At 36.0% G+C, this 26716-nt stretch overlaps 1 protein-coding gene and 1 long non-coding RNA gene across 2 annotated transcripts; both read right to left on the reverse strand.

Annotated features, from left to right (window-relative positions):
• Positions 1-360: 360 nt before the first annotated feature.
• Positions 361-19064, reverse strand: LOC105436834. The gene is made up of 6 exons (XM_030996788.1): positions 18860-19064; positions 17408-17692; positions 16823-16969; positions 15714-15869; positions 10420-10522; positions 361-1754 (listed from the first exon to the last, which is right to left on the reverse strand). The coding sequence occupies exons 1-6, from the start codon at positions 18951-18953 to the stop codon at positions 1385-1387; spliced, it is 1155 nt and encodes a 384-aa protein (XP_030852648.1). The 5' UTR covers positions 18954-19064; the 3' UTR covers positions 361-1384.
• Positions 19065-19978: 914 nt separating this feature from the next.
• Positions 19979-21907, reverse strand: LOC115928615. The gene is made up of 3 exons (XR_004066112.1): positions 21783-21907; positions 21000-21134; positions 19979-20089 (listed from the first exon to the last, which is right to left on the reverse strand). It is a non-coding gene; the product is annotated as an uncharacterized LOC115928615 (long non-coding RNA).
• Positions 21908-26716: the final 4809 nt, after the last annotated feature.

The following is a 26716-nucleotide window of genomic DNA, read 5'->3' on the forward strand; positions in this document are numbered from 1 at the left end:
TTCTGGTCATGCGATTGCATTGTGAAAGAAACGGTGCGGAATCGACCAGAAAAGGTTGATCATCTAGCATATAAGAACTTGTGTGTATTGCAAGGTTCTGGAATCATAAAAAAAGGTAAGAAATTTGGCCAAGTCTTGGTAAAGTTCAAACACTGTACACAGAAAGATGTATATGGGACTACACGAACACGTGGCGTAAAAATCCTACCCCCCGAGTTTTACGATATACATGACATATTTAGAATATGTAGGCATTTGAAGAGCCATGCTTTTCAGGGAACATGTCTTATCTGATTTTCTTCCACACTTGCATAATAAGAATGATAACGCTCACAAATTATTTTTCACCTCTTCCCAGAACTCAACCTTCTCTTTAAAACCAATTTGAAGACAAAAAAGAGTACGAAATCATGACGAATCAAAATATAGAATCAATAAAAGAGATTGTTTTAAGTACATACATGCATATATTACTTGAATATAAATTGCCCTCTCAAACCTTTCAGTTTGAAATTCAATCATAGACCAAAACTGCAGTTACTACAAAAGGGGAAAAAATATTTCTACGTATATATGCTAAATCTCAGGGCCACTGACCCTTTTCAGGAGTTGTCAACAATTACAGGAATGTGGCACCATTCCTCACGACCATTTCATTAAATAATCTCTCGATGAAAATAAAGGATCAACAACCCTAGGTATTAATATACAAAAAGAAAGCGACTTAGCACTAAAAAGAGGGATTATTCATAATGGAGTCACTCGGACATTAGAGAAAATCAAAGCAAGCCATGCGCTTATTATTCGTTTTAAGTTCATAACCAAGAATCAACTTACTCCTAACAGGGTTTCCATTAGTCACTCATAGTCCAGTCATGAAGATAATTATTTCAGCATTCAGTATCGGTAAAACCAAGGAGCTTGTTTTATCATATAACGGTATCGTTTAATGAAATGATACAAAAGAAAGGGACTGTTCATCTTGGTTATTGAATAAAATACCCTCTAGTTGGAATCTTCCATTAAACACGTCTGTGGTGTAGTATAATAAAAGGCTAACGTGATTTTGTTTTTTAGAATTATGTTTTCAATCAACGGGTTTAATGGTACTCCAGCATTATAGATACTTTTAATAAATCTTTTACGCAAACAAAATAATGATTTCATAAGGTAATTCTCTTTGTTATGATAATCCCCACGACTGTCTTCAATATATATTTCAAGTGTTTAAATTGATGCAATTCGATTTTGTAAGAGACTTGAAATCTATTTGATTTACATTCTATATGATACAAACTTCATAGGCCGGATCAACATCTTCCTTACCGTCAAAAGACTTCATTGGATCACCGCCCTACTCGATCTTAGAGAAATCAAGATCAGTTTATTCCTTCCCGGAGGACGTCGGCTTCGTTGGATCACCGCCCTTCTTGACTTGAGAGAAATCAAGGTCAGTATATTCCTTATCGTCGAAGGACGGATTCTCATAATCATGCGACTGGTCGTTTTCCGAAGTCGACTTCGTCTTGGTCAAGGAGATTCCCTGACTCGTTCCTTGGTTTGCACGGGTGCTCGATTTCGACGAGTCCCGCCCGCAAACGCACACCCTTTCATATTCATAGTATACATCGTCTACTTGTTGTTTTCCTGAGCTTGTTGGTGAATTTGCGGGTAACAAGTGTGTGCACATACGGGGAGTCGTGGTGAAGCTTGCCGAAGCGATGGGAGAACTCCTGTTCCCTTGCTGTTGAGATCTATGGACCAAAAAAAGAAGAGATTACCAAGGATAGATAATTAATTAGACTTACAGAGACATTGAGGTTAAACTTCTCACCTGTGATTTATTCAGCGAATAGAGAATTATAACCTGTTTGTTGTGACTGTCATTCACATTGACATTATAATCGGTCTATGCATGCTACGAGAGTAATGATATCATATGAGTGAAATCTATTATTTTTCTTCTTTAAAGTGACTTGGTAACACTAGATAAGATAGAGTGGTCATTTATACTGAAAACGTTACGGTTTTCAAATTTTGGCATCGACTTAGTCAATTGGAGTACAGTTTTATATAATGATGTGAGCTCATGTGTTATTAACAATGGTTTTGCCTCTGAATATTTCAAAGTAACATGCGGGGTAAGACAAGGCTGTCCGTTAAGTCCACTCCTTTTCATCTGAAATAGTAAGTCTCAAGATAAGAAAAGACACCTTGATTAAAGGAATTAAAATAACGGCACAGAAATTAAAATAAATGCTTATGCTGATGATACGGTATTATATCTGGAAGGCCGTAACGATCTGTTAAGAGTTTTAGATATGATAGAAGGATTGAAATGTCTCACTAGACTTGTATTAAAAAGAAATAAATCAAAGCTGTTAATTTTGGGTCATTATAAAGCTTACCCTTCGGACATTGCTTCGTCTGGTTTGACGTTCAATACAGGTATTACTACTTTTCTGGGTGTACAATTTTCGGTGCATTTGAAAGACTATTTTGAATTAAACTTTCCACCCCAACTACAAAAAAATAGATTTTTTTTTCCGTATTTGGTCAATTAGAAACCTAACTCCCATTGGAGAGATTGCTATCGTAAAATCATTGGGATTGTCCCAACCAATTTATTTACTTTCTATCCTTCCAAAACCGCCTGAAGCCCTCTAAAAAGAGGTCGAGTCTTTACTTGTTTAATTTATTCGGAATGGAACACCAGACAAAATAAACCGTACAACAATAATTGGAGACTATGTAGACGGAGGTCTGAGAATGTTACATTTACCCTCAATTATTTCAGGCTTAAAGATTGCCTGGGTTAAACGTCTGCTTGACGATATAAATGTTGGGCAATAGAAATGTTTTTATGAAGTTTGTTTGGCTCCATTTAGAGGAAGTCTTTTCTGGTATAGTAATATTAATAAAAACGATTCTCGTATATTGTCGATAAAAAACATTTTTATTCGGGAAGTTGCCCAGTCAGGGGCTCTTTAGCACTCGATACGGAAATCAGTCCTTCCCATATCAGACGACAAGATATATGGAACAACACTATAATTCGTGGAAACAACAAATTATTGTTTGTACAATTAAATTATCGGATCTTCTTGACGAAAATGCTAATATTTTTACCTTCTTTCAATTAAGAAACAAATATAAGTTTGAATACAATTTTGTAGAATTTGATTCTGTGAAAACGGCTATTCCCCACAATTGGAAAAATAATATCCCTAAATGTTCAGAAGCAGACCTAAAAGCTCAAGAGGAAATGATTAGAAATATAATGAAGGTAACGAAGATATGTCGCTATATTCATAATTTAAGTGTTCAACAGGTTTTTAGTCCCCCTTAATCAATAGATAAATGGAATTCTCTGTTCAATATCCCAAACATAGACTGGGCTAAAATTTTCTTAGTTCCTGTTAGGTCATGTTTATCTACACGATCCGTTATTTTCAGTTTAAGATAATACATCGTATAGTTGGTGTTAACCCGTTCAGCTCGGCATTATTCAGCCTGATAGCCACCTCACAAACGAGATTAAAAATCGAACACGCCGTACCGTGAGACCGCTCAGCGCGCGCCACAATGCGTGTGCGTTCAAGCGGCCAGAGGCTTCGACTAACGGGAACCTAGCGCATGCGCAGATCATTTGCCAATCTGGTCTTGTCAAGTCGAGAACACGTTGCACGGCCGTTCTCTGCTGTGCTCCAAGCCTCTCAGTTCTTTCAGCTCTTTCGTAGTGTTTTCTTCTTCTTCTTCGCCTCATTCTTATTTTGTTCTTCTTCTTTCTCTTTTTATTTAGATACTCAATTTTATGAGAAAAATACACAATTTATAAGAAATTAAGGATTTGAATGTAAATCTCTGTTGCATCATATTCATATGAAATAATTTACCAGCCTAAATTGACGGTTATAATATTATTTTGTCGGACATTATACTATAGCGAAAAGATATAGACAAGATAAAATGAAACTAAAGAAGAATCCAGAATGGGGGAGGGTTGGGGTGAAAGGAGAGACAAAATAGAATAATAATAAATAAATACAGTACAGACTATACCGATGTGCCATTTGGAGAGCAAAATAATTAGTTTGTTTTATTTACTAATGTAAAGCGCTTTGAGCATGTTTATGCCATATAAATATCAATATGTATGAATATATTGCCAAATTTTGACAATTGTAGTTTGTAAGTATATGTATTGACAAAGTATAAATACAAATAAAACCGACACAGAAATGTCTGCAAGTATTTGGGACCTATATAGAATGTGCGAAAAGAGCTTTGTCTTTGTCTTTGGCCCATGCATGTTCCCACAGCTGAGTTACGTAAGAGGAACAATGAACGTTGCTGAGGGTACGGGTCGTTGTCATGGCTATAAACTCTAAAGAGCGGAAGTAAGGTAAGGGTATAATTGAATAATTGGATGACAGATCTGAGATTATATTATCAACAAAAAAGGAAAAGAGTATGAATTTACAAATAGTACCAAAAAATAGAAGAAAAAAATAAATAAAGTGAAAGGCGTAAATATTCTAAAAAAAGAATGAAACGCCGATAATACCAAACAACAACAACAACAACAATGAACTGACTTTGTATTCATGTATAACCCTGCTTTATGTTGTTTTTGGGGAGGGAAGGGTCTTGTTGTTATTGCAGTTGTCGTTGCTGCTTTTTAAATTTTTAAATGGGATCACGTTCCGACATTCTCATAAATAAAAATCATATAACGTAAAGCCAGACTTTACCCTATCTGAAACACTCATTTAAAGACAACAATCATGCACGATAAAGGAATGGACAAGAATATGTGATAAAGATAAAATGTCACAGACAAATAGATAATTATAAGAAATGATTGTTTCTCTCTCTCTTTCTCTCTGCTTATGTGTCTCTCTCTCTCCCTCTATCTCTCACTCGGTCGCTTTCTCTGTCTATCTGCCAATTTTGTTCCGCCGTTTGCTTGTATGCCGGCAACATTCCTCTTTAGAGATAGATTATTATAAAATAATGATGATGTACACACTTTATTATACCTTATATTTATTATAGCGAGCGAAGTGAAAAACGAGCGGCTGATAATGTCTAAATGCGAATAATTATATTTCCAAAGTAAAACTTTTGAATGAAAATCTCTGTTGCAACAAATTGATATAAACACTGTTTATTATGCTATATTGACTATACTATTATACGTCGGACATTATACTTCAGCGAAAAGATATCTATATGATAACAAAAAGGACAGACTAAAGGCGACAAAAATCGGAGCTGGGGTAGGGGGGGGGGAGGATGATCGGAGAGACAAATATCATATAAATAAATACAGTACGGACTACGTCCAACTTTCTATCTCTCTCGCCCCCTTCCCCCTACCCTTTCTCTCTCTCTCTCTCTCTCTCTCTCTCGCTCGTTCTCTCTTTCTCTTTCTATTTCCCCCTCCCTATCTCTCTCTTTCTCTCTCTCCCTCTATATGTCTCTCTGTTTATCTGGCAATGTCATTTTCCATCTTCATCTTTTTTTATTAAATGTTTTCTATTCCTCCGTTTGCTTGTATGCCGACATCATCTCTTCCTTGAGATTAATTATTATAACGTAATTATCCCTGATGATGTACACATTATACCTTATATTTATTATAGGAAACGAAACAGAGAACGAGCGGCTGATAATGTCGAAATGCGAAGAATAATACTGAACAATAATTATATTTCCAAAGTAAAACTTTTGAATGAAAATTTCTGTTGCATCAAATTTATTGATATAAAAAAAATGTTTAAAATGCTATATTTACAATACTATTATACGTCGGACATTATACTTCAGTGAAAAGATATCTATATGATGAAGAAAAAAAAGGGCAAACTAAAGGGTAACAAAAAAAATCGGAGCTGGGGGGGGGGGGTGATCAGAGAGACAAATATTATATAAATAAATACAGTACGGACTACGTCCAACTTTCTATCTCTCCCGCCCCCTAGCTTTCCCCTCCCCTTTCTCTCTCTCTCTCTCTCTCTCCCTCGTTCTCTTTCTCTCTCTCTTTCCCCCCCCCCTCTCTCTCTCTCTCTCTCTCTCTCTCTCTGTCTTTCTGTCTATCTGGCAATGTCGTTTTCCATCTTCATCTTTTTTATAATGTTTTCTATTCCTCCATTTGCCTGTACGCCGGCAGCATCTCTTCCTTGAGATTAATTATTATAACGTAATTATCCCTGATGATGTACACATTATATCTTATATTTATTATAGGAAACGAAATAGAGAACGAGCGGCTGATAATGTCGAAATGAGAAGAACATTACCGAACAACAATTATACCAAGTAAAACTTTTGATTGTAAATCCCTGTTGCATCAAACTGATTGATACAAAAATTGTTTATTATGCTATATTGACGGTACTATTATACGTCGGATATTATACTTTAGCCCAAAGATATAAACAAAACAAAACAAAAAAAATGGAAAGAAAAAAATGTGAGCTTGAGGGGGGGGGGGGGGGGGGGGGGGTCGGTGAGAAAAATATCATAGTAATAAATACAGTACAGACTACGTCCAACTTTCTATCTCCCCCCGCCCCCTCCCCCCTCTCTCTCTCTCCCTGTCCGTCTGTCTCTCTGTCTATGTCGTTTTCCATCTTCATCTTCATAATGTTGTCTATTCCGCCATTTGCATGTATGCCGACATCATCCCTTCCTTGAGATTAATTATTATAACATATCCTTGATGTTATACGTCGGACATTATACTTTAGCAAAAAGATATAATCAAACAAAAAGGAGACAAAATAAAGAAGAAAAAAAAAATCAGAGTTGGGGGGGGGGGGGTGACCGGAGAGACAAATATCATTAAATATCATTGTACGCATATTTTATTTGTTTTGTATGTAATGGAAAGAGATAAATAAATGACAGAGATAAGAACAAAATCATAATTCATCACAATCATCTCTCTCTCTCTCTCTTTCTATCTATTTATCTATCTTTCTCTGTCTGTCTCTATCCTCCCCCTTCCCTCTCTGAATACGTCAGGAATTTCGTGAAATTGGAATTGCGCTTCAGTGTATTTTATTTCCGTATCGCGTTGTTGTGTTTGTTTTTTGTTTTTTGAAAGGGTGCGGCTAATAAGGAGTTAATCGCAGTAGTATTGGTAGTCTTTTATTTATTCGAAAATAAATGATATTCAAAATATAGTAATTCATTATAATACGGAACAATAAAGAAAGAAGTGCAAACAACGTGATAATTCACTTTATTTGTCTTCGTCTCCATCTGTGTCCTTGTTCAACCTATCGTGTCAATAAAACTTAGATAATCCTCGTTTCATGATCAGTTCTGTAGATGGCATGTACATGCATACATGATAATGATAATGATGATGATGATGATGATGATGAAGATGATGCTTACAATATTGTAATAAAATAGTAATAATAACAATTATTTTCTTCATCTTGCACTCGCTTTTCTTCATTGCCAGAAAACTTGTTTTTATGTTGCCTTGCATTTTTTTCAACAATGGTAGCATCTTTGCCCGGGAAAAGTCTCATATTCGTGGCTTTACCGCCGGAGTTGCTCAAGACAAGAGTAATATTCCGTAGGGAGAGAGAGGAAGAGTAAGGGGTCGTTTTTCAGAACATAACATTTGAACATTTCATATGCCCGCTCAAGCCAAGACCGGCTTTAGGTTGATCAAGATATTTTACTTCAACCTGCTCTAAAACTGTTACATGCCCTCGTAAAGGTGTATAAGTTAGAGTGGTTGTTTGTATTGTAATGTAAATTGACCTATTTACGCCTACATCCTCTTCTTTCAAAACGGCAATCTTCCAGAGTAGTTACTTCTTTACATTCTTTTGTTCCCCCTTAGCGTGGGGCAGCTGAGGGAGCCTGGATAAGCCTTTCATAAAAGAGGAGGTCCATACATGAATGATTCGCTAAATTGGTCAAGTTGATAACATGAAAAGCGTATTGTCATGTAAATACAATGACGTAAAAGATAGCTGTGGAGTCAAAACTTTTGAGACGACAGGCTTTATAGATAACTTATGGAAATATCATCGAATGTCGTTGTTTCATATTCTTCATTTTCTACGTCCGATGAATACTCTTCTTCGCTTGATAAGTCCATTTGTATCATATTCATTTTCTGAGTCCGAGTCAAGGATCGCTTCTCGAGCATCTTCAACGCTAAAAATAGGCTTTCTCCGATGACGAGACATTTTGAGAAACTATCTTACATAGATAAAGAGCAGTTATAAGCAAATAATTGAGAACTAATTTGTGCAACCAACTATCATGAAAATCAAATAGCTGAACTAAATAGTAAAACTCCGACACTTTATAGCACGATAAGTAAATAATAGCCGACAACCTTGAAACGAAACAATGGGATGGACTATATCGAGACAAGCTAATCTCCCCAATAATAGGTCGGCCCGGTACCCTGTATACGTACGCATGAGTAAACTGAACTGAGAGCGCTAGGTCGACCGAGACTGTAATATACTATAAGCTTTTCAATAATCGGCCCGTTACCATGAATAGGCGTCAATGACCATATAAGGCCAAGGCTCATACATTGAACGGTGTATCCGCGCGTGCCGAGTACAAAGGTATCCAGAGCGAGTGTGGAATTCGCTGCTTGCAAAATCATTATGTCCGGCTTACACAGTCCTAGGCATAGTAGACCCAGCTAGCTAGCAGCAGCGAATCCGAAAATCTATGAAAATAACGTAAACTGACTTGCATGTGTTCTATACGAATATCCTGAAAGAGGACTCGTGCATTCTCATGCTAAACTTGTAATAAAACAAAAATTACGCATCTACAGTCGGTAAAAAATGAGATGCATGTAGCCAAAGGTTCAAGGTTTGTATACAGGTAGTTTATATTGTATTTAGAAGGTGAATAGATGTACTTTTCTGCAATAAAAGAAGCCCTTGCTCGGACCCGAGAAATCTCGGTTCCCGTTTGTGAGTACGTACCTCGGGACCCGAGAAATCTCGGTTCCCGAGTTGAACGGGTTAATGAATATCTTAAATTATTAAATATTTCGCAGTCATACTTATATTCATTTTGTTATAGCTCCGTGAAATCTATAGAACATTTTGTTGGGAATTGCCCAATCATTAGAAGGTTTATTGCGGATGTCCAACATTTCATTTTAGAGGATAAAGTTACTTTGAATAAAATTAATTTCTTATTTGGGTTTCATGGAAACGTTGGAGTCCAATTTAATTTTATTATTTTATAAGCCAAATACTTTATATTTTCCAACAAATGCAAAAATAGCGTACTCTCACTTAATTCTTTTAAATGCATGTTAAGGTATTATCGTTCCCTTGAACAATACATTTATGTTAAAAATAACAAATTTGTATCATTTGATAATAGGTGGACAAACCTTTTGTTGTTTTTTAAAGAATATTCCAAAAAAATTACCACCATATCTTGTATAATCAGCTATATTCTTGTTGTTGATCCTGTTTTGCAAAGTCGAAAGCAATATTGAATAAAGATGATTTTATTAAAGAGAAAAAAAAAGAAAAAAAACATTGCCTCAGATTCTCAAACAAAATCCTGGATTTAGCTCATGCTGCAATCATAATGATATACCTTTAGGTCAGTCGATTGCCTGTCTGATTATCTAGATATTTATGATTGGAAATCGAAATCAAATTTTGCGTTTTCCTAAGGGTTTTTATAGCACTACAGTCTAATGGGGAAAATGAGTATGGTAAAACCGGCACTCAAATATGTTTAGGGCTTCAATATTACACCATATCACATACATTGATAACGCGTAGGGCCATGCATCTCAGATTTAACATTGTTAAACGATGCGTTTAAAGATCCATATGTATGCTTAACAAATTTTGTTACACTAATTCCTGTATTCTTCTCTTTCTTTCTCGCCACCCCTCTCTTGCCATCTTTCCTTCGCCCCCTTGAATATAAGTTAACAGCACGGCTGTTCTACCGAGGGGTCTTAATGAGAGGTCCTCTTGGGCATTATTCTACCTCTCTTTCTCATTTCCACTGTCTCTCTCTCTCTCTCCCTTTCTTTCCCTCAATTTCTCTTCCCTTTCTCTTCTTTGTTTCGTTATTATTTGCATTGATATGTGTTTACTTGATTAAAACAGCTTTCGTCGAATCATCGGGTCTTCGCGTCGCGTAGTCGCGTTACCCGACTTTTTGTAAAAATGTGCCCTTTATTCACGAAATGTCGGGGGGATGTTTGTAAAATAAACCCCTCTCATCTACAAATGGTGTGTTCTAATTTACACGGCACTTTGTGAAAACGCTAAGACAAACGACAAATCTACGAAAGATCGTGTAACGCGACCACCCGACCGGACGCGATGACCCGATGATTCGAAGTAAATCATAAAATAAACGAAATTAACACCAATTTACCTTTTGCGTTTACGAATACAAATGAACATCATGATGACACAGATGAGGACAAGAATCACGGTTACAGATACGATCGTCAAAGTCACAGGCGTGCCACTGCTTTCTAAATTTAAAGATGACAAATTAATAACACGAGACTTTTGAGAAATCAACCCAAGGGTAATTTAAATACTCTATTGTGTATCCTATATAAATCATGTTTGGATTACATGATACGTCATCAGATTATCTGCATATTCATTTCAATCAATGACGGAATATGCTATTACAATTTTCTTAGATTGATCTTTCGGAAAGTCCTTGCGATCATTTTAATTAATCACATCTTCACATAACATTTAATCTAAATAATGTATCTAATGTTTTTGGAAGAATGAAACAAAGTATTAGATGGAACAAAAAGGCATTGGAGCATAACTGAGATTTCCCGATAAAATTCGATTTGTAGTAAAATAGTGATTACGATTATGAATTTATATCATAAGTAAGCAAAGATATTACAGAAAGCAATGTAGACTGGAATTTTTAAAAGTATTTTCAAGCCGTTTCTATGAAATAAAATATATTCAGATTGAGCATTTGTATATTGTCTACCACGTATTTTATCATGAATAATATGAAGTATTACCCTGCATTGTTAACAATCAAACATGACCTGGGCTTTTTCCCCTTTCACTTTTGTATACTTTCTTTTGTAGTGTATATTACTTCCTTTGTTGAAAATCATGATTGTTAATATAGTAATCCTCTGTTCTCTGACATGATAAAATTGCATTCTAATTCTATATGTTTATTTTTGGGTCATCAAGTATAAGTTCATTTACTTCTTTAATTATATATCGGAGAGAGAGCGAGAGAGTGACAGAGAGAGATAGAGAGAGAGCGAGAAGAACAAGAACACAAGAACAAAGATAACCCAATTCATTGTCTTAAAGGGCCACTCTAAACAAAACGGGCTAAAAAATGAAAAAAGACATGTAGAATAATTTTTGACCGAGATTCCAAACTTGACAACGATTTTTCTTAGAAATCATTAATAATTTTGGAATCTAGCTTTAAAAATGACGACTCAGAGCGCTCAGAAAAAAAGCCCAGTTTTGGAGCTGTATTGCGCAACTGTTTATGACGTCACTGCAGGCGCCTCTCCGCGAAAAGGAGGGTGATTTAGGCATTAAAATGTCTTTAAAAAGGCAAGCTATGATATTAATTAGACCAGAAAAGACATTTATCCGAAAATAATATACACTTGATAATCCCAGTATGTTTCTGGTAATTTCGTCATTCCTAATGTAAGATCCCTAGTTGTAGTATTAGTGAGCACTATTTTTTTAATGTTTTTTTTTGCTCCCGAAAATTAGAAAATCGCGCTGGCCGAAAATTCACGTGATTTTTTTTTTTTTTTTTTTTTTTAGGGGGGATGCCCCCCCCCCCTGGCGCTCAAGAGGGGGGGGGGGGGGGTAGTGAGCATAATTTTTTTGTTGGCTCTCGAAAATTTGAAAATGTGCACCCCCCCCCCCCACGTGTTTTTACACGTTTATTTCTTCCAGGGGGGGGGGGGTTCAACCTTCAGTTTGTTTTTAATCTTTTGGCCATACAAGAATGATATGCCTACATGAACCTGATAGAGAGAATTATGAGTCTAGGAACGGAAAAAAACACAAGAACAAACGAATATGTTACTAAAATAGAGGTTTGGGGGAAAAGAAGCACATGCACAAGGGGAGGACAAGACCAACGAATGAAAAATGAGAAATAGGAAATTCCATGAAGTTGAAAGCGGAATATGAATGGTAAACAAACATTGTGAAAATGCGGGTTGAAGGGGACTGGGAATAGAAAGCGTGCATTCATCTTGTTGATCATGCATGCGTTAATATTATCAAATGATCAAAAGGAACCGTGCGGGTCCACAGACAAAGAAAAGATATATATGACGAGGGCGAAGACTGACAAAATGCACACTTCTCACACAAAGAACATTAGTTGTTTTCAAACCGCGCAATCTCCTATTTTAAAGTATGGACAACTTTAGTGCAATCAATTCCAGCTCGTTACACCCACACGCTGAGAATTTGGCAGATTCAAAATTTCAAACAATAAATCTCCTTGGTTTAGCAAGGCATGACACCAGTGCCCCAAAGAAAGATGCACCTAGATGTAATTTGTACATGCATGGAAAAGAGGTTTAAAACAATAATACTACCTTGGAGGTTGATTAACTCAGAGGGGAGGAGTAATGCAGAAGCAAAGAAACGAAATGCACTTGTAAAGGAGTCATTAACCAAACCAAAACCAAACACAATGTTCAAACTTTATGGGCAACCGTGTAACCATATCGTTCATCTTAATCATGACAAAACGTGCACTAAGCGTGGCAGAACGTGACAAAACTTGAAAAGACCGTAAGATGCCGGGGAATGTGTGGGCCTCCCGTCCCACTACGGACCACCTGCAAGTTTTGTTACAGTCTATTACGGACTGTCACGTTTTGTTACGTTCACCCCGTTTTACTGGAGTGTTGGCTCAGTCAGTATAGAGCGTCCGCCTCACAAACGGGAGGTCGTGGGTTCGAACCCCGGCCGCGTCATACCACAAGACGTTAAAAGATGGGAGTTGTTGCTACCTTGTTTGGCGTTCAACAATAAGGGATAGAGCAACGTCGATCTGGTGCTGCTCTATGGCTACTGGGCTCACGATCAATTGGGCAAAAAGAATTTCTGTTTCGGTTTAATAAAATTTGGAGTGGACTATTAGGCTATTATCAGGTGGGCTGTATAACGTACAGACCACCTTATAATTTCGTTAGAATTGCCTTTATTTATTTATTTATTTATTTTTCTTATTTCTAACCACTTTTTTGTGGACAAGATAACATAAAAATGGCTCAATCAAATGACTTCAAATTTGGCACACATATGTATAGGCATATGTACAAAGCAGAATAACGTTTTCAACATCGACCTTTACTGATGACGTCATCTAGGCGCCATTTTGTAAAATTTTACGAAAATAAACTCATGATCATATCTTCATAACCAAAAGGTATTTCTCATTCATATTTATTATGATCAAGGTCAATATCCATCCGGTCAATGGCAGGTCAAATAACGCGCGCATGTGCGTACGTCCGCGCATTAATGCGCGCGTAAAATTTTGAAATGCTCAAAATCGTTTCAACATCATTTTGCATACGTTTTAGGCCATTCTAAGCATTTTATAAAAAATCGCGCACACGCACATGCGTGCGCGTTTTCGTGCGTAAAACTATTGCACAACATAGAATTGCCATTTTTTTTCTTTCATAATATTTCACATATTTTTACAAACAAATTGATAGCATGTTTATCTCTTTATGACTATTAATGACGGGATGATCGACCGTTAAACATACATTTCCGTGCGCGCAAGCTCTTGTAATACATAGCATATATGGGAAAAAAACATGCCTATGCAAAATCCATTGTAGCTCTTTAGGATGCAAGGTGACCCCAATTTTTTTCATATTTTGATTGAGTATGAATCGGAGATATGATTTCATGTCTCATTTGACCCTCAACTAACTCATGACGTCATCATAATGGCCTCCGAACTCAAAATTTCAATTTGCCTATTATGACCTCATCTTATTTTTGGAAAATTGATTGTATCTTTGTAAAAATTGATCGATTTTCTTCAAAATTTTGATATATCCTAGCTGAGACAATTCTCTACAAATCCAGTTGTCACGATTTTTCACTTTGACAAAGGCATCATGGCGTATTTTTGCGATTAAAGGAGGCATGTCAATTTTTCACATTTTGCGTGTATTCTCTATGGGACATGACTTTTTCTCAATACTTGATTCTACATTCCCGTCTTTCGCGAGCAATATCTACGTCGTTTTAGCTTCATTTACGCTGAACTTCGAGTATGTTGTAGCTGAGACAAAAAGCTATCTCAAATGTACCCTTCATTTTGTCTCAATTTTTTGTTGGATCAGCCCACCTATACTTGTTCCAAACAAGTATTACAAATCTAGTTATTATTATTTTACTACGTTTGCCCATACGGTCCTCCGCGTTGTGTCACGTCAATCCCGTTTCGCCCACGGTGGCCCGAAACGTGGTTGCCGTGGCCGCCGGGAACATAGTGTAAACGTAGCATAAGGTTTTGCAGTTTTCCCCGGCACAGCATTTATATTCATAATGTTTTACTCTGCCAATATGTAATAAATAGGTATCCCAGACTTTATGGAACGCCAACATTATGTTGACTTGAATCTTTAAACATTGTACAATTATGACGGGCTTGAATGCTCCCCAGTAAGAAAAGAAAGTTGGACTCTTTATAAAGCCCATTTCTACCACCATGGCAGAATAAAATAGGTGGCTGCATTTCCAATATGCCCCGCCTTCATTCAACTTCATTATTATCATGAATTGCATCAACAGTTTTTTTCACTGATCTGCTATGTTTAAAATGAGGAATTAATGAATCTGTAGAAAATTCATGGTTTATTCTGATAACTAAATCACATATGACGTACATAAACATTCCTGAGACACCTCTTTTATTTCCGATACAGTATAAGCCAATATTAAATTTTTGCGTAAAGATATTTTTTTTGAAGATCAAGGGGTCAAGGAAAAATTGCAAGTGGTTATAAATTTGCGTAAATCCACAACAACTACCCATTATATACTTTTCATTTATTATCATTCTATTTTCGTGGATCATGAACTCATTCCCGAGTATCGTAATAATATATTTATTTCGGGAGAATTCAATGAACAAAATTTATTGAAGCACCCCAATTACAATCAATGCGATCTCAAACTGCACTACATGGCCAAGTGTTGGCTTATGCTAAAGTGTGAACACGCTGTGTGCGACATGCAATACGGCTTGTTTTAGTGATTGTGACATGCAACATAATGTGCTGGAAATCTGTTTACGTGTTGTTAAATTCGCGATCAATGACTGTTTCGCAAAAATTCACAGATATAACTAGTCATACAATAATCAATTATCTAAACACTCTGCCTCTACATCTTTGGCCCGAATTCACAAAGGAGGTTTGTCGACAAACCTAGGTTTATGTGCGTCATATGACGCGTTTTGACGCGTTTTGATAAATACAAACCCAGGTTTGTAAAAACGCCAAAACGCGTCATGTGACGTACATAAGCCTAGGTTTGTCGACAAACCTCCTTTTTTTAATTCGGGCCTTTCTGATTAGGCATACCTGTCCAGATGTAAGTTTCAAATGAATCTTTTGATAAGCAATTTACGGGATCTATCGTTAATGGACATACCAGCTTGTAAGGTTGTAAAAGGGTCCGAGTGGGGTGATTCTTCACTAAACTGGTTCCCTTCCGGTGTGTTGAGATTGAATACTTTTACACTGACTGTGTAAATTTGATATGGTGTAAGCGCTAGAAGAGTACCGCTGGTTCCGCTTCCAGGAGCAGCTGTAATAAACAATGCAAGAGAGAGAAATCATACGCAAACATGTACGTGCCTGTAAGTCATGAATTATGACTTGTAGCCGTGTGATATCACTTTTTTTTATGAGATTTTTGTTTGCATGGTAACCGTGGTAGAAAAATATATGATGCACGGTTACATGTTTTCATTAGACATAATAGATTGCCTAGATTCAAGAACCCATTTTGTAAAGCAATATCGCCCTCACACTTGGCAAAGCACAGGTTGAGGCTCACTGATTCCCCATATGATCCAAATAAATGTACCACAGATACACTCTCCAATTCAGGACAAGATTTTTATTATTTTGGCTAAATATATCACACATGGTTCTTCAAACTGACAAAAATGCAATATCTTAGATAACAGTACACTTGGTAGAAATTTAGTTGAAAAGTTGATAAAAAGGCTAATTTCCATTGAAAACAATGACTTCGAACTCTCAGAGAGTTAACAATTAAAAAAAATTACAGCTTATTTCCCTCTTAAAATTCTTGGCACCAGATGCAATTAAGTCATGCAACAGAAATGAACACAATATGTGTAGAAATTTTTGCCGCTGCCCTTTTTTTCTTTGCATTTGATATTTGTTTAGGGCCTTGAATATAAAGTTATAAAAGAATACAACAGAGCCAAAATTAGGATCAAACAAGTGATTCGCAAACAATTACAAATAAATCAACTACCTCCTACAGATCTCACAACATTTGATCATTTTCCAATACTAGATCTCGTATTCCATCACTTAACCCTAAAAAGGCTGGGTTATGTTCGTGCCATTTGGCATAAAAATAGAGTGTCTCATAAAATATATGTCCAGGAATTTTTTTAAATCTATATCTCATATGGATTATGAATTATGGCTACGTTAGTATTCACATATCTGTGAATATATATGATAAAATTGTGAATCTAACAAATGTTAACTAGGACTTACATAAAGCTACATAAGTGAGATCTCGACGTCTAGCTATGATAAAGTATCCATCGATAGGTCCATTTTTATCCGCTGGCTCGTCCCATTCTACAAACACCTGTCTTGCTTGTATACTACTAATACGTACATTCTGAGGCTGAGACGGCTCTGAAATAAAGTTGAATCATGCATTTTAAGACTTAATCATAACTTGAGATCAGGGATCTAATGGTCCCTGAAAAAAATAGAATGAAGGTTAGATACTTGAATAATAAGTACTGCTTCATATTAACGTTGCACAACAAATAATTATCGTTCCCCTCTCTTGGTGACTTAGCAAAATAGGATACCAAATTGGAAGGCTAGTTAAACTTGTTAAATTCATATATAAACTATCATCTAATGATTTTTCTACGCAAGGGTCTTTGTTGTGCAAAAAAAATAGACAAGGTCACATTAAACTTCAATAAAAACTCATATAAGAATATATGGAGAAAGATATGCATAAAATATATGTGGGACCACTCATACACTAAAATACATGCGTGACTCTTTCATTTAGGGTGACATAAGAATGAATATACATGTATATAACAGTGATCATACTTCCAGCTAGGGTTCGTTGGGGTGGAAAGTCGAGAGGCTCGCTGCTTCCAGCAAGATTCACACAGATCAGCTGAAACTCGTAGATGGTGTAGGGCTCCAAGACCGTCACGATACCCGGTGATGTACTTCCCACATTTTTGTCTTCTGTCTTATTGGTGCCTTGAATCCTGTATTTGGCTGTGCAGTTGATGTCATCGTCATTGCCTTGAACTGGGAAGTCCCACACAAGTTGAAGTTCCATGGAGAGGACATTGGAATATCCTGGATTAGCAAGTTCTGCCACTTCTGTGAAAGATACAGGACGGTCAAAATGTTCAAAAGTTTTATATTCATAGTTGGTGTTTCAGAGGTGTTGTAGTCTAGCCGTACTTTATTTCAGATGAAAAGGTCAAGGGTTCGAGCCCTGGAATTACACTTGCACCTATCACTTCTTTTTTTTTTGCTCATTTACTTCTGTCACACACTGCTCCCTCAAATGCTGGACCACAAGTGTAGTTCCCATCAACATTACCGCAGTTAGCTCCATCCACGCATGTACAGCTCTCCATACTATAATCTCCAAAAGTACCCGCCGGACAGCCTAAAATAGTTGCATAAGATACGAGTAGTTAAACAACAACCCTTTTAAAATTATTTCCCCTCCATCCGACACACTCTAACAACAATCATTTCAATCGTAATTTTACTGTGCAATCAGATTACCAATCTCAGTTTAATACAATGGCCTCGAACGAAACATTCACTTCACACCTTCTAAAAGATCCAGACAAATTTCATATTAATTGCTATTTCTCTTAATAAACAGATTATTCATACCATCAACACACTGCATGCTATCACCAGCAATATCATAATAAATGCTTCTAACTTTGCTTCGTTTGATTCATAAAGCATTTCTTTAGAAAAGGCCAGCAGGAATTCAAAAAATTCTACATACACTATATTTACAAACTATGTGGCCCGAATTCACAAAGGAGGTTTGTGGACAAACCTCCTTTTGTTTTTTACAAACCAGGTTTGTAAAAAACGCGTCAAAACGCGTCATATGACGTACATAAACATCGGTTTGTCGACAAACCTCCTTTGTGAATTCGGGCCTGTAGGTATTAGCATTTAATTTCCCTAGAGAAAGGATGCCGAGCCATATTTACTATCAACTATGCAAATCTTGTTATGCCCCTATAAGATATGACACACAAAGTGTTAAAAAAGAAATAAAAGATAATATCTAAGATATTATATATTATTACATACTTTTTGAAAAAAATTGAACTTATAATTCTTTTGGAACTGCAATTCTGAGTTGTCAATCAATTTGCAAATGCACTTATAATGGTAAATCATATGTGTTTTTATCCACCTTAGTAACGATTCAACCCTTTTATGTTCAGAGATAAAAGATCAAGCATTGTCATGCCACTCATCATCCCCTACATTTGCAAGTTCACATACCGATTTCACAATTTGCTCCATTGAAGCCCTGAAGACAATAGCACTCGTAATAGTCTGTGCCATCCACGCATGTTCCGTTGTTCTTGCAGGGCATTGCATTGCATTCACGAATATCTACACATTAGACGAAAAGGCATATGGATATATGTATTTGAACAACCCTTTCAGCATGTTCAAAATTAATCCTATATAAAACAGCAAAACATTTTTTCTCCAATACCAGACATTTGGCAATGATTCAAAGCTTTTGATCAGCATCTTTAAGCAGTAATTTGTTATGCTACTTTTTTTTTATTTGAATAATGTAAATGCTTTGGAATTGGTTGAGCTAGGTGCCTATTCACTTCCAACAAACATTGTTTTATTAATTACAATAAAGAGATAAATGTTAATACTATAACAAAGGAGTATTTGTAAATTAGCATTTGAAAATTGATGCTACGAGGCCCTGGAATACTTTGGAAGTAACTTCTTACTCTCCATATGGATCTGTAATTTAATTAATTAAATCTTGTGAATCATTAAAAAATACGTAATACTGTTGTTAATATTATAATTTAACAGCTCATCTTTGCAGTGTGTTACAATCCCATAAAACAAATATAATTGGATTATTTACTAAATATTCTTGGGGGGGGGGGTACAAAAGAGATACATGTTTAAATATATTCATTGTGAAATAATAGAGGTACTAATAATTGAGTATAGATTTAGCCATGGTGTCTTTAAATTATTTCATTTCATTTGCTGGTATAAGACACAGTACATAATATTTATCTAAAAGTAAAAAATACTTATTTTATTTCATGAGCATATGTCATAACAAGTGAAACATCTATGTTCAAACTATGCTCAAATTTACCACATACATACATCATTAGTATTTGGTACACACGTTTTATTTTTTAATAAAAAATCAAATATTTTGCACTGGTCAGATGTGAATTAGTAAATCATCCTGCACATGTGTATATCACTTTTCCTTCATGCTTTTTCTGGGAGACCCTGTAAGAATTATTCCTCTTATTTCAAGAGTGTTTCCACTACAGGTTCCTTCTCTTACGTATTCTAAAGAAGTGTATTTGGAAGGGATATCTAAGCTGCATCATATGTTACCATCTTCACAGAATGTTCCGTTGAATCCTTCCGGACATGAACATGTGTATCTATTGACCAAGTCCATGCAGGTCCCTCCATTCATACAGGGGTTGCTCAAGCACTCATCGATATCTGGACCAAAATAAAAATAGAGTGAAAAATTTCTGCTAGGTTGGCTTCATATCTTATCCATTTCATTTGTTTGCTTTTTGTAGCTCGCGCCTTTGAATGTTTTTTAAAACAGATATATGGCGCCATACAAATACTGTTCATCATCATCATCATATACAAAAAGATAGATTAAGCTCTGCAGACGCCTTCATTCATACCGGTTCTAATGGAATCCTGAGAATGCAGGGAATGACTGGAGTCATACTAAACACTGTTCTGAACGTTTAAGACTACAAATATTGTACAAAAGCCAAATGAGTTCAGTAAAATTTTTGTTTAATAGCTAAGAAGTGAGCATTGAAAATGAGAAAAAATTCAAGATACAATAATGTCTTCCTGTAATTAAACAAGATCACATGATCAGATACAAGTCAAATTAAATCTACTAAAATAATTTGTGTGGGGATTGACTGATATGTGTATGACCTTTGACTTTACATGGCCTGAAATACATTGTGCGTGATCTCTACGTTGCAAACACTAAAACCACTAATATTACTAACAAAATGGAAATATAATCTCTAATAACAAGGTTAATAGTTTGTTTGATTAGTTACTGAAGCAGAAAATCCTGTATTTGATATAGATCTTAGAGTTGTGCTGATAATTAATACCCCAAGCCCCTCCTGGTCTAATGGGTTCCAGGCGAGAACCTTGATCACAATTTGTTTTAAAACACAGATTTAACACTTCACCATCTAAAGGATAAAAAGAATTTTGGACTGGCAAGAGCCTCCGGATATTTTGTTGTTGATGACTGCAAGTTCTTTCATTAATTTTGGAAGGGGCATCTTACTGTCATCTATTCAGATAAATAATAAAAACTATACACTACTTGATGTACATCTAAACAATGTTTCAGATGACATACCATCACATGTCGTTGTGCTACCAGTTTGCAGTTTATAGCCAGGATAACACACGCATGTAAAGCTTTCTAGATTGTTCGCACAAATACTTGTTGTAGTATCACACGTATGGCTTCCATCATCGCATGCATCCACATCTGTTTAAAATATAAAGATTAGTGCAAATCTGAGCAAGAGCATTGTATGTAAATAAGATTCATAGTCAGATCATAAGATGTAAGCGAGCTTCACTCCATCCAATGTACACAACATTTTCTTTAGAAATAAAAACTTGAAGGTTATTTGAATAATGTCCCAATTAACGAATCAACATGAAGTTTGTCATTACCACTTTTAACTTTTCTTTTAAACCAGAATTAATATGGGGTTTACTGATATGTGTATCACCTTTGACATCAAATGACATAAAATACATAATGCATGATCTCTACTTTGCACACACAGAGGAAGAAGGTCCCTCTAAACACCCTAATTTTAATAACAAAATGAACATATGAAACATAATAATGAAGTTGAATTTGTTTGTTTGGTTAATGAAGCAGCATATCATTTGCCTGAAAAATTGAAAACTTCACCATCTAAAGGATAAAGATGATTCGGGACTGGCAAGGGTCTCCTGATATTTTGTCTAGATGACTGGAAGTTCTTTTATTAATTTTGGAAGGGGTACCTTACTTTTACCCAATCCGATAAATAATAAAAACTATACACCTCTTGATCTACAACTAAACTATTTATATCAGATCGCATGTACCCAAAACCTTTAAATGTTTCAAATGTCATACAAACACATATCGTTGTTCCAGGACTTGGATGTTGATAGCCAGTATTACACATGCAGTTGAAGCTTCCTATTGTGTTCACACAAACACTTGTTGTAGCATCACATAAGCTTGGAACAAGGCACTCATTTATATCTGTTCAAGAAATATAAATTAAGAAATTTTTGAGCAAGAGCATTGGATGAAATTAAAGTTCATAGTGGGGTCATATGATGTAAGCGAGCTTCACTCCATCCAATGTACACAACATTTTCTTTAGACATAAAAACTTGAAGGGTATTTGAATAATGTCCCATTGATGAAATCAACATGAACTTTCACATTACCACTTTTAATTTTTCCTTTAAACAATAATTAGTCTGGGGGTTGACCGTAGGTATATGACCTTTGACTTTAAATGACATGAAATACATTGTGCATGATCTCTACTTTGCACACAAAGAGGAAGAAGGTCCCTCTAAACACCCTAATTTTAATAACAAAATGAACATATAAAAACTAATAATAAAGTTAAGAATTTGTTTGATTGGTTAATAAGGCACCATATCATGTGCCTGCTATATATATATATCTCACATTTCTGCTGTTAGTTAACAAAACTCTTTTCATGTTTAATAGGCTCCATACAAGTACGTTGATACCACAATATAATTTCAGACCGACTAAACACTTCATCTTCTAAAGGTTAAAGAGAATCTAAGACTGGCAAGGGCCTCCTGATATTTTGTGTGGCTGACTAAACGTTCTTTCATGTAAAAAAAAACACCCCAACCCCAAAAAATTGCAACAACAGGTTTTTTTTAACGGTTTCTAGTAGTATTTGACCTCAGGAATAACATACTAAAAGTACACCGAAATCGAAGCTTCAGAAAGCTGTTTTTTAAAGATGGCGTCCAAGATGGCCGCCGATACCTAAATATGGCCATAAATCACTTATTATCCATCCTAGAGACATAATTTTGGTGTCTATCCCATGGTTTCAGGGGTCGGAGAATCCATTGAGACAAGTAAGAATGGTTTGTGATGGTCTAGGAAACCCAAAAATCCAATATGGCGTCCAAAATGGCCGCCATAACATGAAAATGGCCATAAGTCACTTATTACCCACCCTCACTTTTTGGTTCTGCAAATGTAATTTTTGACGGCTATGGTGGAGGGGCGTCAATTAATGATAATACACACCACAGCGACGTGGGCAGAATGCCCATCCAGTTGCCAGACATTGTATTCTCAGGCAAGAAGGATGAGTTTTTATCAAGAGACTGCAATAAGCAGGGACTCATGAATCCCATTAGTGAGGAACGGAGGAAGAGTAATCGCACCGTCATCAATGTATCCGGGGATGCAAATGTACATATTGCTAAAGCTGCAGTGAATTCTTCTCGTCGTCAGTCTACTACTCTGATTTGAGAAGGCACTGACCTATTGGTGTTACTCTTGCATTACGCGGATGTAGATAGCAGGGAACTATACTTCCACTCTTACAATGCAGCCAAGGCTCCGAAGGTGTATAACATTAAGCAGTTGAAAGTGGACCTGGGTAAAGATCTATGCTCACAACTACTTTTTCGAGATGCCTACACTGGTTGTGATTCGACTTCCAGGATATTCGCAATCGGAAAGAGAGCAGTCTTCCAGAAGCTTGTGAAATGTAGCCCCACTTAAGAATCCAGTGCTAGTACTTTTCTTCTCCCAAGTCAGTCAAAGGAACTAATAGAGGAACTTGGTATCAAAGCAATGTCTGTCATGTTTGGTTGCTGCTGTAATGACTCACTTGCATCATTACGATACAACTTGTTCGTCTAGAAAATTGCCAATGCGACTCCCTCCTACGTCAGCCTCCACCAAATTCCACTCCCTCAGAACATATTACCAAGTCATAGCATGGATGGAGAGTGAACTAGAAATGCAATCGTGTCACAACGATGTGCGTGCAATGACGCCATGTTTCGTAGATGGTCATTGCTTAACACATATGAGTCGCTTTATGAATAGGAGTACCTGGAAACAAACTTATTTATCAGAAAGCACCTGCTAGAAAAAAAAACAGGGCCCCATTCCAGAAAACCTATTATCGATAACTAGTCGAAATACCGGTTTAAAGCTACATGTAATCAAATCACTGCAATTGATTGGCTGTGAGCAATTTTGATATATGATGTTGTAATGTGATAATTGTTATTGATAAATGTTTCATGAAACAATATATCCATATTTTCAAGTTGTTGAATGAGTAAATAGATCCATGTTTCTCATTATGAAATAAAAAATGCATTTGTATCCTGAAAAGATAGGCACAATCAATACCAGTTTGACAGTTCATTCCTGTATATCCAAGGACACAACTGCAGGTGTAACCAACATGTCCGTACAAGTCCCTTCATATTCACAGGGATCAGAACCACATTCATTGATATCTGAAAAACAAATAAAACCAACAATGCTATACAAATATATGAAATATGTTTGACTTATCGAACAAAATATGTGCTGTAGAAGTTGGCATCTGTAATGAAATTTACTTTACATACATGAACATAAATACATAATATACTCTATACAAGATAGATAGTTTAAGAATTCTTTTTTTTGTCAGCAGAACATCTTTACTTTTTAGCGTTACGGCATAATAAAGTTTACATCTTCTCTGAACTTTATTGGTTAATGTAAAAGAGTCATAGAGATTGATCAATAAAGTTCTGAGAAGATATAAACTTTATCTATCAAGATAAAATCATTATTGTCACAGTCAACTCATGAAAGGAGTAATGGACAAAACATTCCAACTTGATGGGCAACAGTGTACCATAGTGTTCATATTAATCATGATTTTGGAATTAATTGAATTTAAAACCGCTTAACATTAGCATTTATTTAACCACATCTCGTAAGGCTCTGATAGATGAAAACCGACCATTGAAGTAGGCATTTACATCTATATCTTCAAGGAGTTATCATGCCATGTCTGCATGTGCTTGTGAGACTAAAGGAGGCCTGGGGCTATCTTAAACAGCATATCAAGCAAAGGTGATTGTAGACGGCAATCGCTTAACACCAATGAGTCGATTTGTGAATAGAAGTACCCGTAAAAAAACTTAATATCAGAACACACCTGCTAAAAAAAAAAACCAAGGCCCCATTCCAATTTTTTTTTCAACAACAAGGCACAATACCTGTTTAAAGCAACTCTAAATACTGCATTTGATTGGCTGTGAGCAATTTTGTTATATAATTTTGTGACACTTTTTATTGATAAAATGTTTTATGAAACAATATATCCATGATTTTAAGACGTTGAATGAGTAACTAGATCAATGTCTCCCATTATGTAATATATATACATTTGTATTCTGAAAAGATAGGCACAATCATACAATGTTACTTGGCAGATTGCGTTCTGATTTCGACATATGTGACAAAGCCTTAGAGTGGTTTCAGACCTATCTTTCTGACAGATCTTTCCGTGTTTCGATATCGATATCAATTTTTTTTAGATATACATCCTCTGAAACATGGTATTCCGCAAGGTTCTGTCCTGGGACCTGTGTTGTTCATGTTGTACGTTAAACCATGGTATTCAGTACCATGTTTATGCTGATGATACCCATCTGCATTGTAGTTTCGATCCTAAAATACCTAGTAGTCTTACGGAAGTAATGGGTCTTCTTCATGATTGTATTGCTGAACTAAGTGGATGGATGTCACACAATAGATTAAAGCTTAATGAAAATAAGACAGAGATGATGGTTATTGTATCTCCTAAACTCAGACATCATCTTCCAGATAATATTTCTCTATCTGTATGTAATTCTCAAGTTGAGCCATCCGATCATTTTCGTAACTTAGGGGTGAAATTTAATTCTTTGTTGTCCACAAGCAAACAAGTTACTGCATTGAGCCAATCTCTGAATTTTCACCTTTACAACATTTCAAGAGTAAGGAGATTTTTGACAGAAGAAGTGTGTCATCACGCTGTCCGTTCGCTAGTCCTTAGTCGGCTGGAATATTTCAATTCCCTCCTCATTAGTGCCCAAGTAACTGAAATTCAAAGACTTCAGCGTATTCAAAACCGAGCTGCTCGTGTTGTTCTTTGAGCTAGGAGACAGGATTATGCATCACCCCCTACTTAGACAACTTCATTGGCTACCGGTCGAAAAAATAATAATGTAAAAAAACCGCACTATTTGTTTACAAATATACACATAATGCTGCACCTAAATATTTGTCTTCCTCGTTACAATCTTCTCGTCACTCCACATATAATCTTCGCTCAACTACAGACACAACGGCTCTCCATGTGCCTAGAATAAAATCGAAGATAGGTGAGCGAAGTTTGCACTACAGTGGTCCGGTTACATGGAACAGGAAAATGACATTAAAGAATGAAACTCTCATCAAACAAAGGGTATACTAGATATAATTAAACCATTGAACAATAAATATCTTACAATTAAGCATAAAATACAGATCAATGTAAATACAGTGTACCTTGCAATGTTATGTCAGCAGAACTTCTTTATTTCACTGCACAATTTTATTTCTATTTATAGGTGTGTAACTGCTTAATATTAACGTAGCTTTGTTACACAATTATACATGAAGCTCCTTTGATTAATGAGCTCTTCAAATTCAAATATATACCAAAGTACTTATTTATCAGAAAACACCTGCTAAAAAAACAAACCTGGGCCCCAGCCCAGAAAAATTATTATCAATAACAAGTCACAATACCAGTTTAAAGTTACTCAAATCACTGCGTTTGATTGGCTGTGAGCTATTTTCTTATAGAATGTTGTTATGTGACACTAATAAAATGTTAACGTCGACTGAACATACTCGTATCACACGTCGTTCCTTCATATCCTGCTACACAGGTACATGTGAAACTATCAATACCATCCACACAAGCAGCTCCATTTATACATGGATTGGATATG

This window comes from Strongylocentrotus purpuratus, unplaced genomic scaffold (genome assembly GCF_000002235.5).
Source record: "Strongylocentrotus purpuratus isolate Spur 01 unplaced genomic scaffold, Spur_5.0 spur5_scaffold_3, whole genome shotgun sequence".
In the NCBI taxonomy this organism is placed as follows: domain Eukaryota; kingdom Metazoa; phylum Echinodermata; class Echinoidea; order Camarodonta; family Strongylocentrotidae; genus Strongylocentrotus; species Strongylocentrotus purpuratus.

What these genes read in the sequence shown, in the direction of transcription:
- LOC105436834 (XM_030996788.1), bottom strand. Translation starts at nt 18,953, where the DNA reads ATGCCCTGCAAGAACAACGGAACATGCGTGGATGGCACAGACTATTAC. An exon ending in CCAACGAACCCTAGCTGGAA is followed by an intron (nt 16,970 to 17,407) that starts GTATGATCACTG and finishes ACTTTATTTCAG; the next exon opens with AGCCGTCTCAGCCTCAGAAT. An exon ending in TCTCACTTATGTAGCTTTAT is followed by an intron (nt 15,870 to 16,822) that starts GTAAGTCCTAGT and finishes TGTTTATTACAG; the next exon opens with CTGCTCCTGGAAGCGGAACC.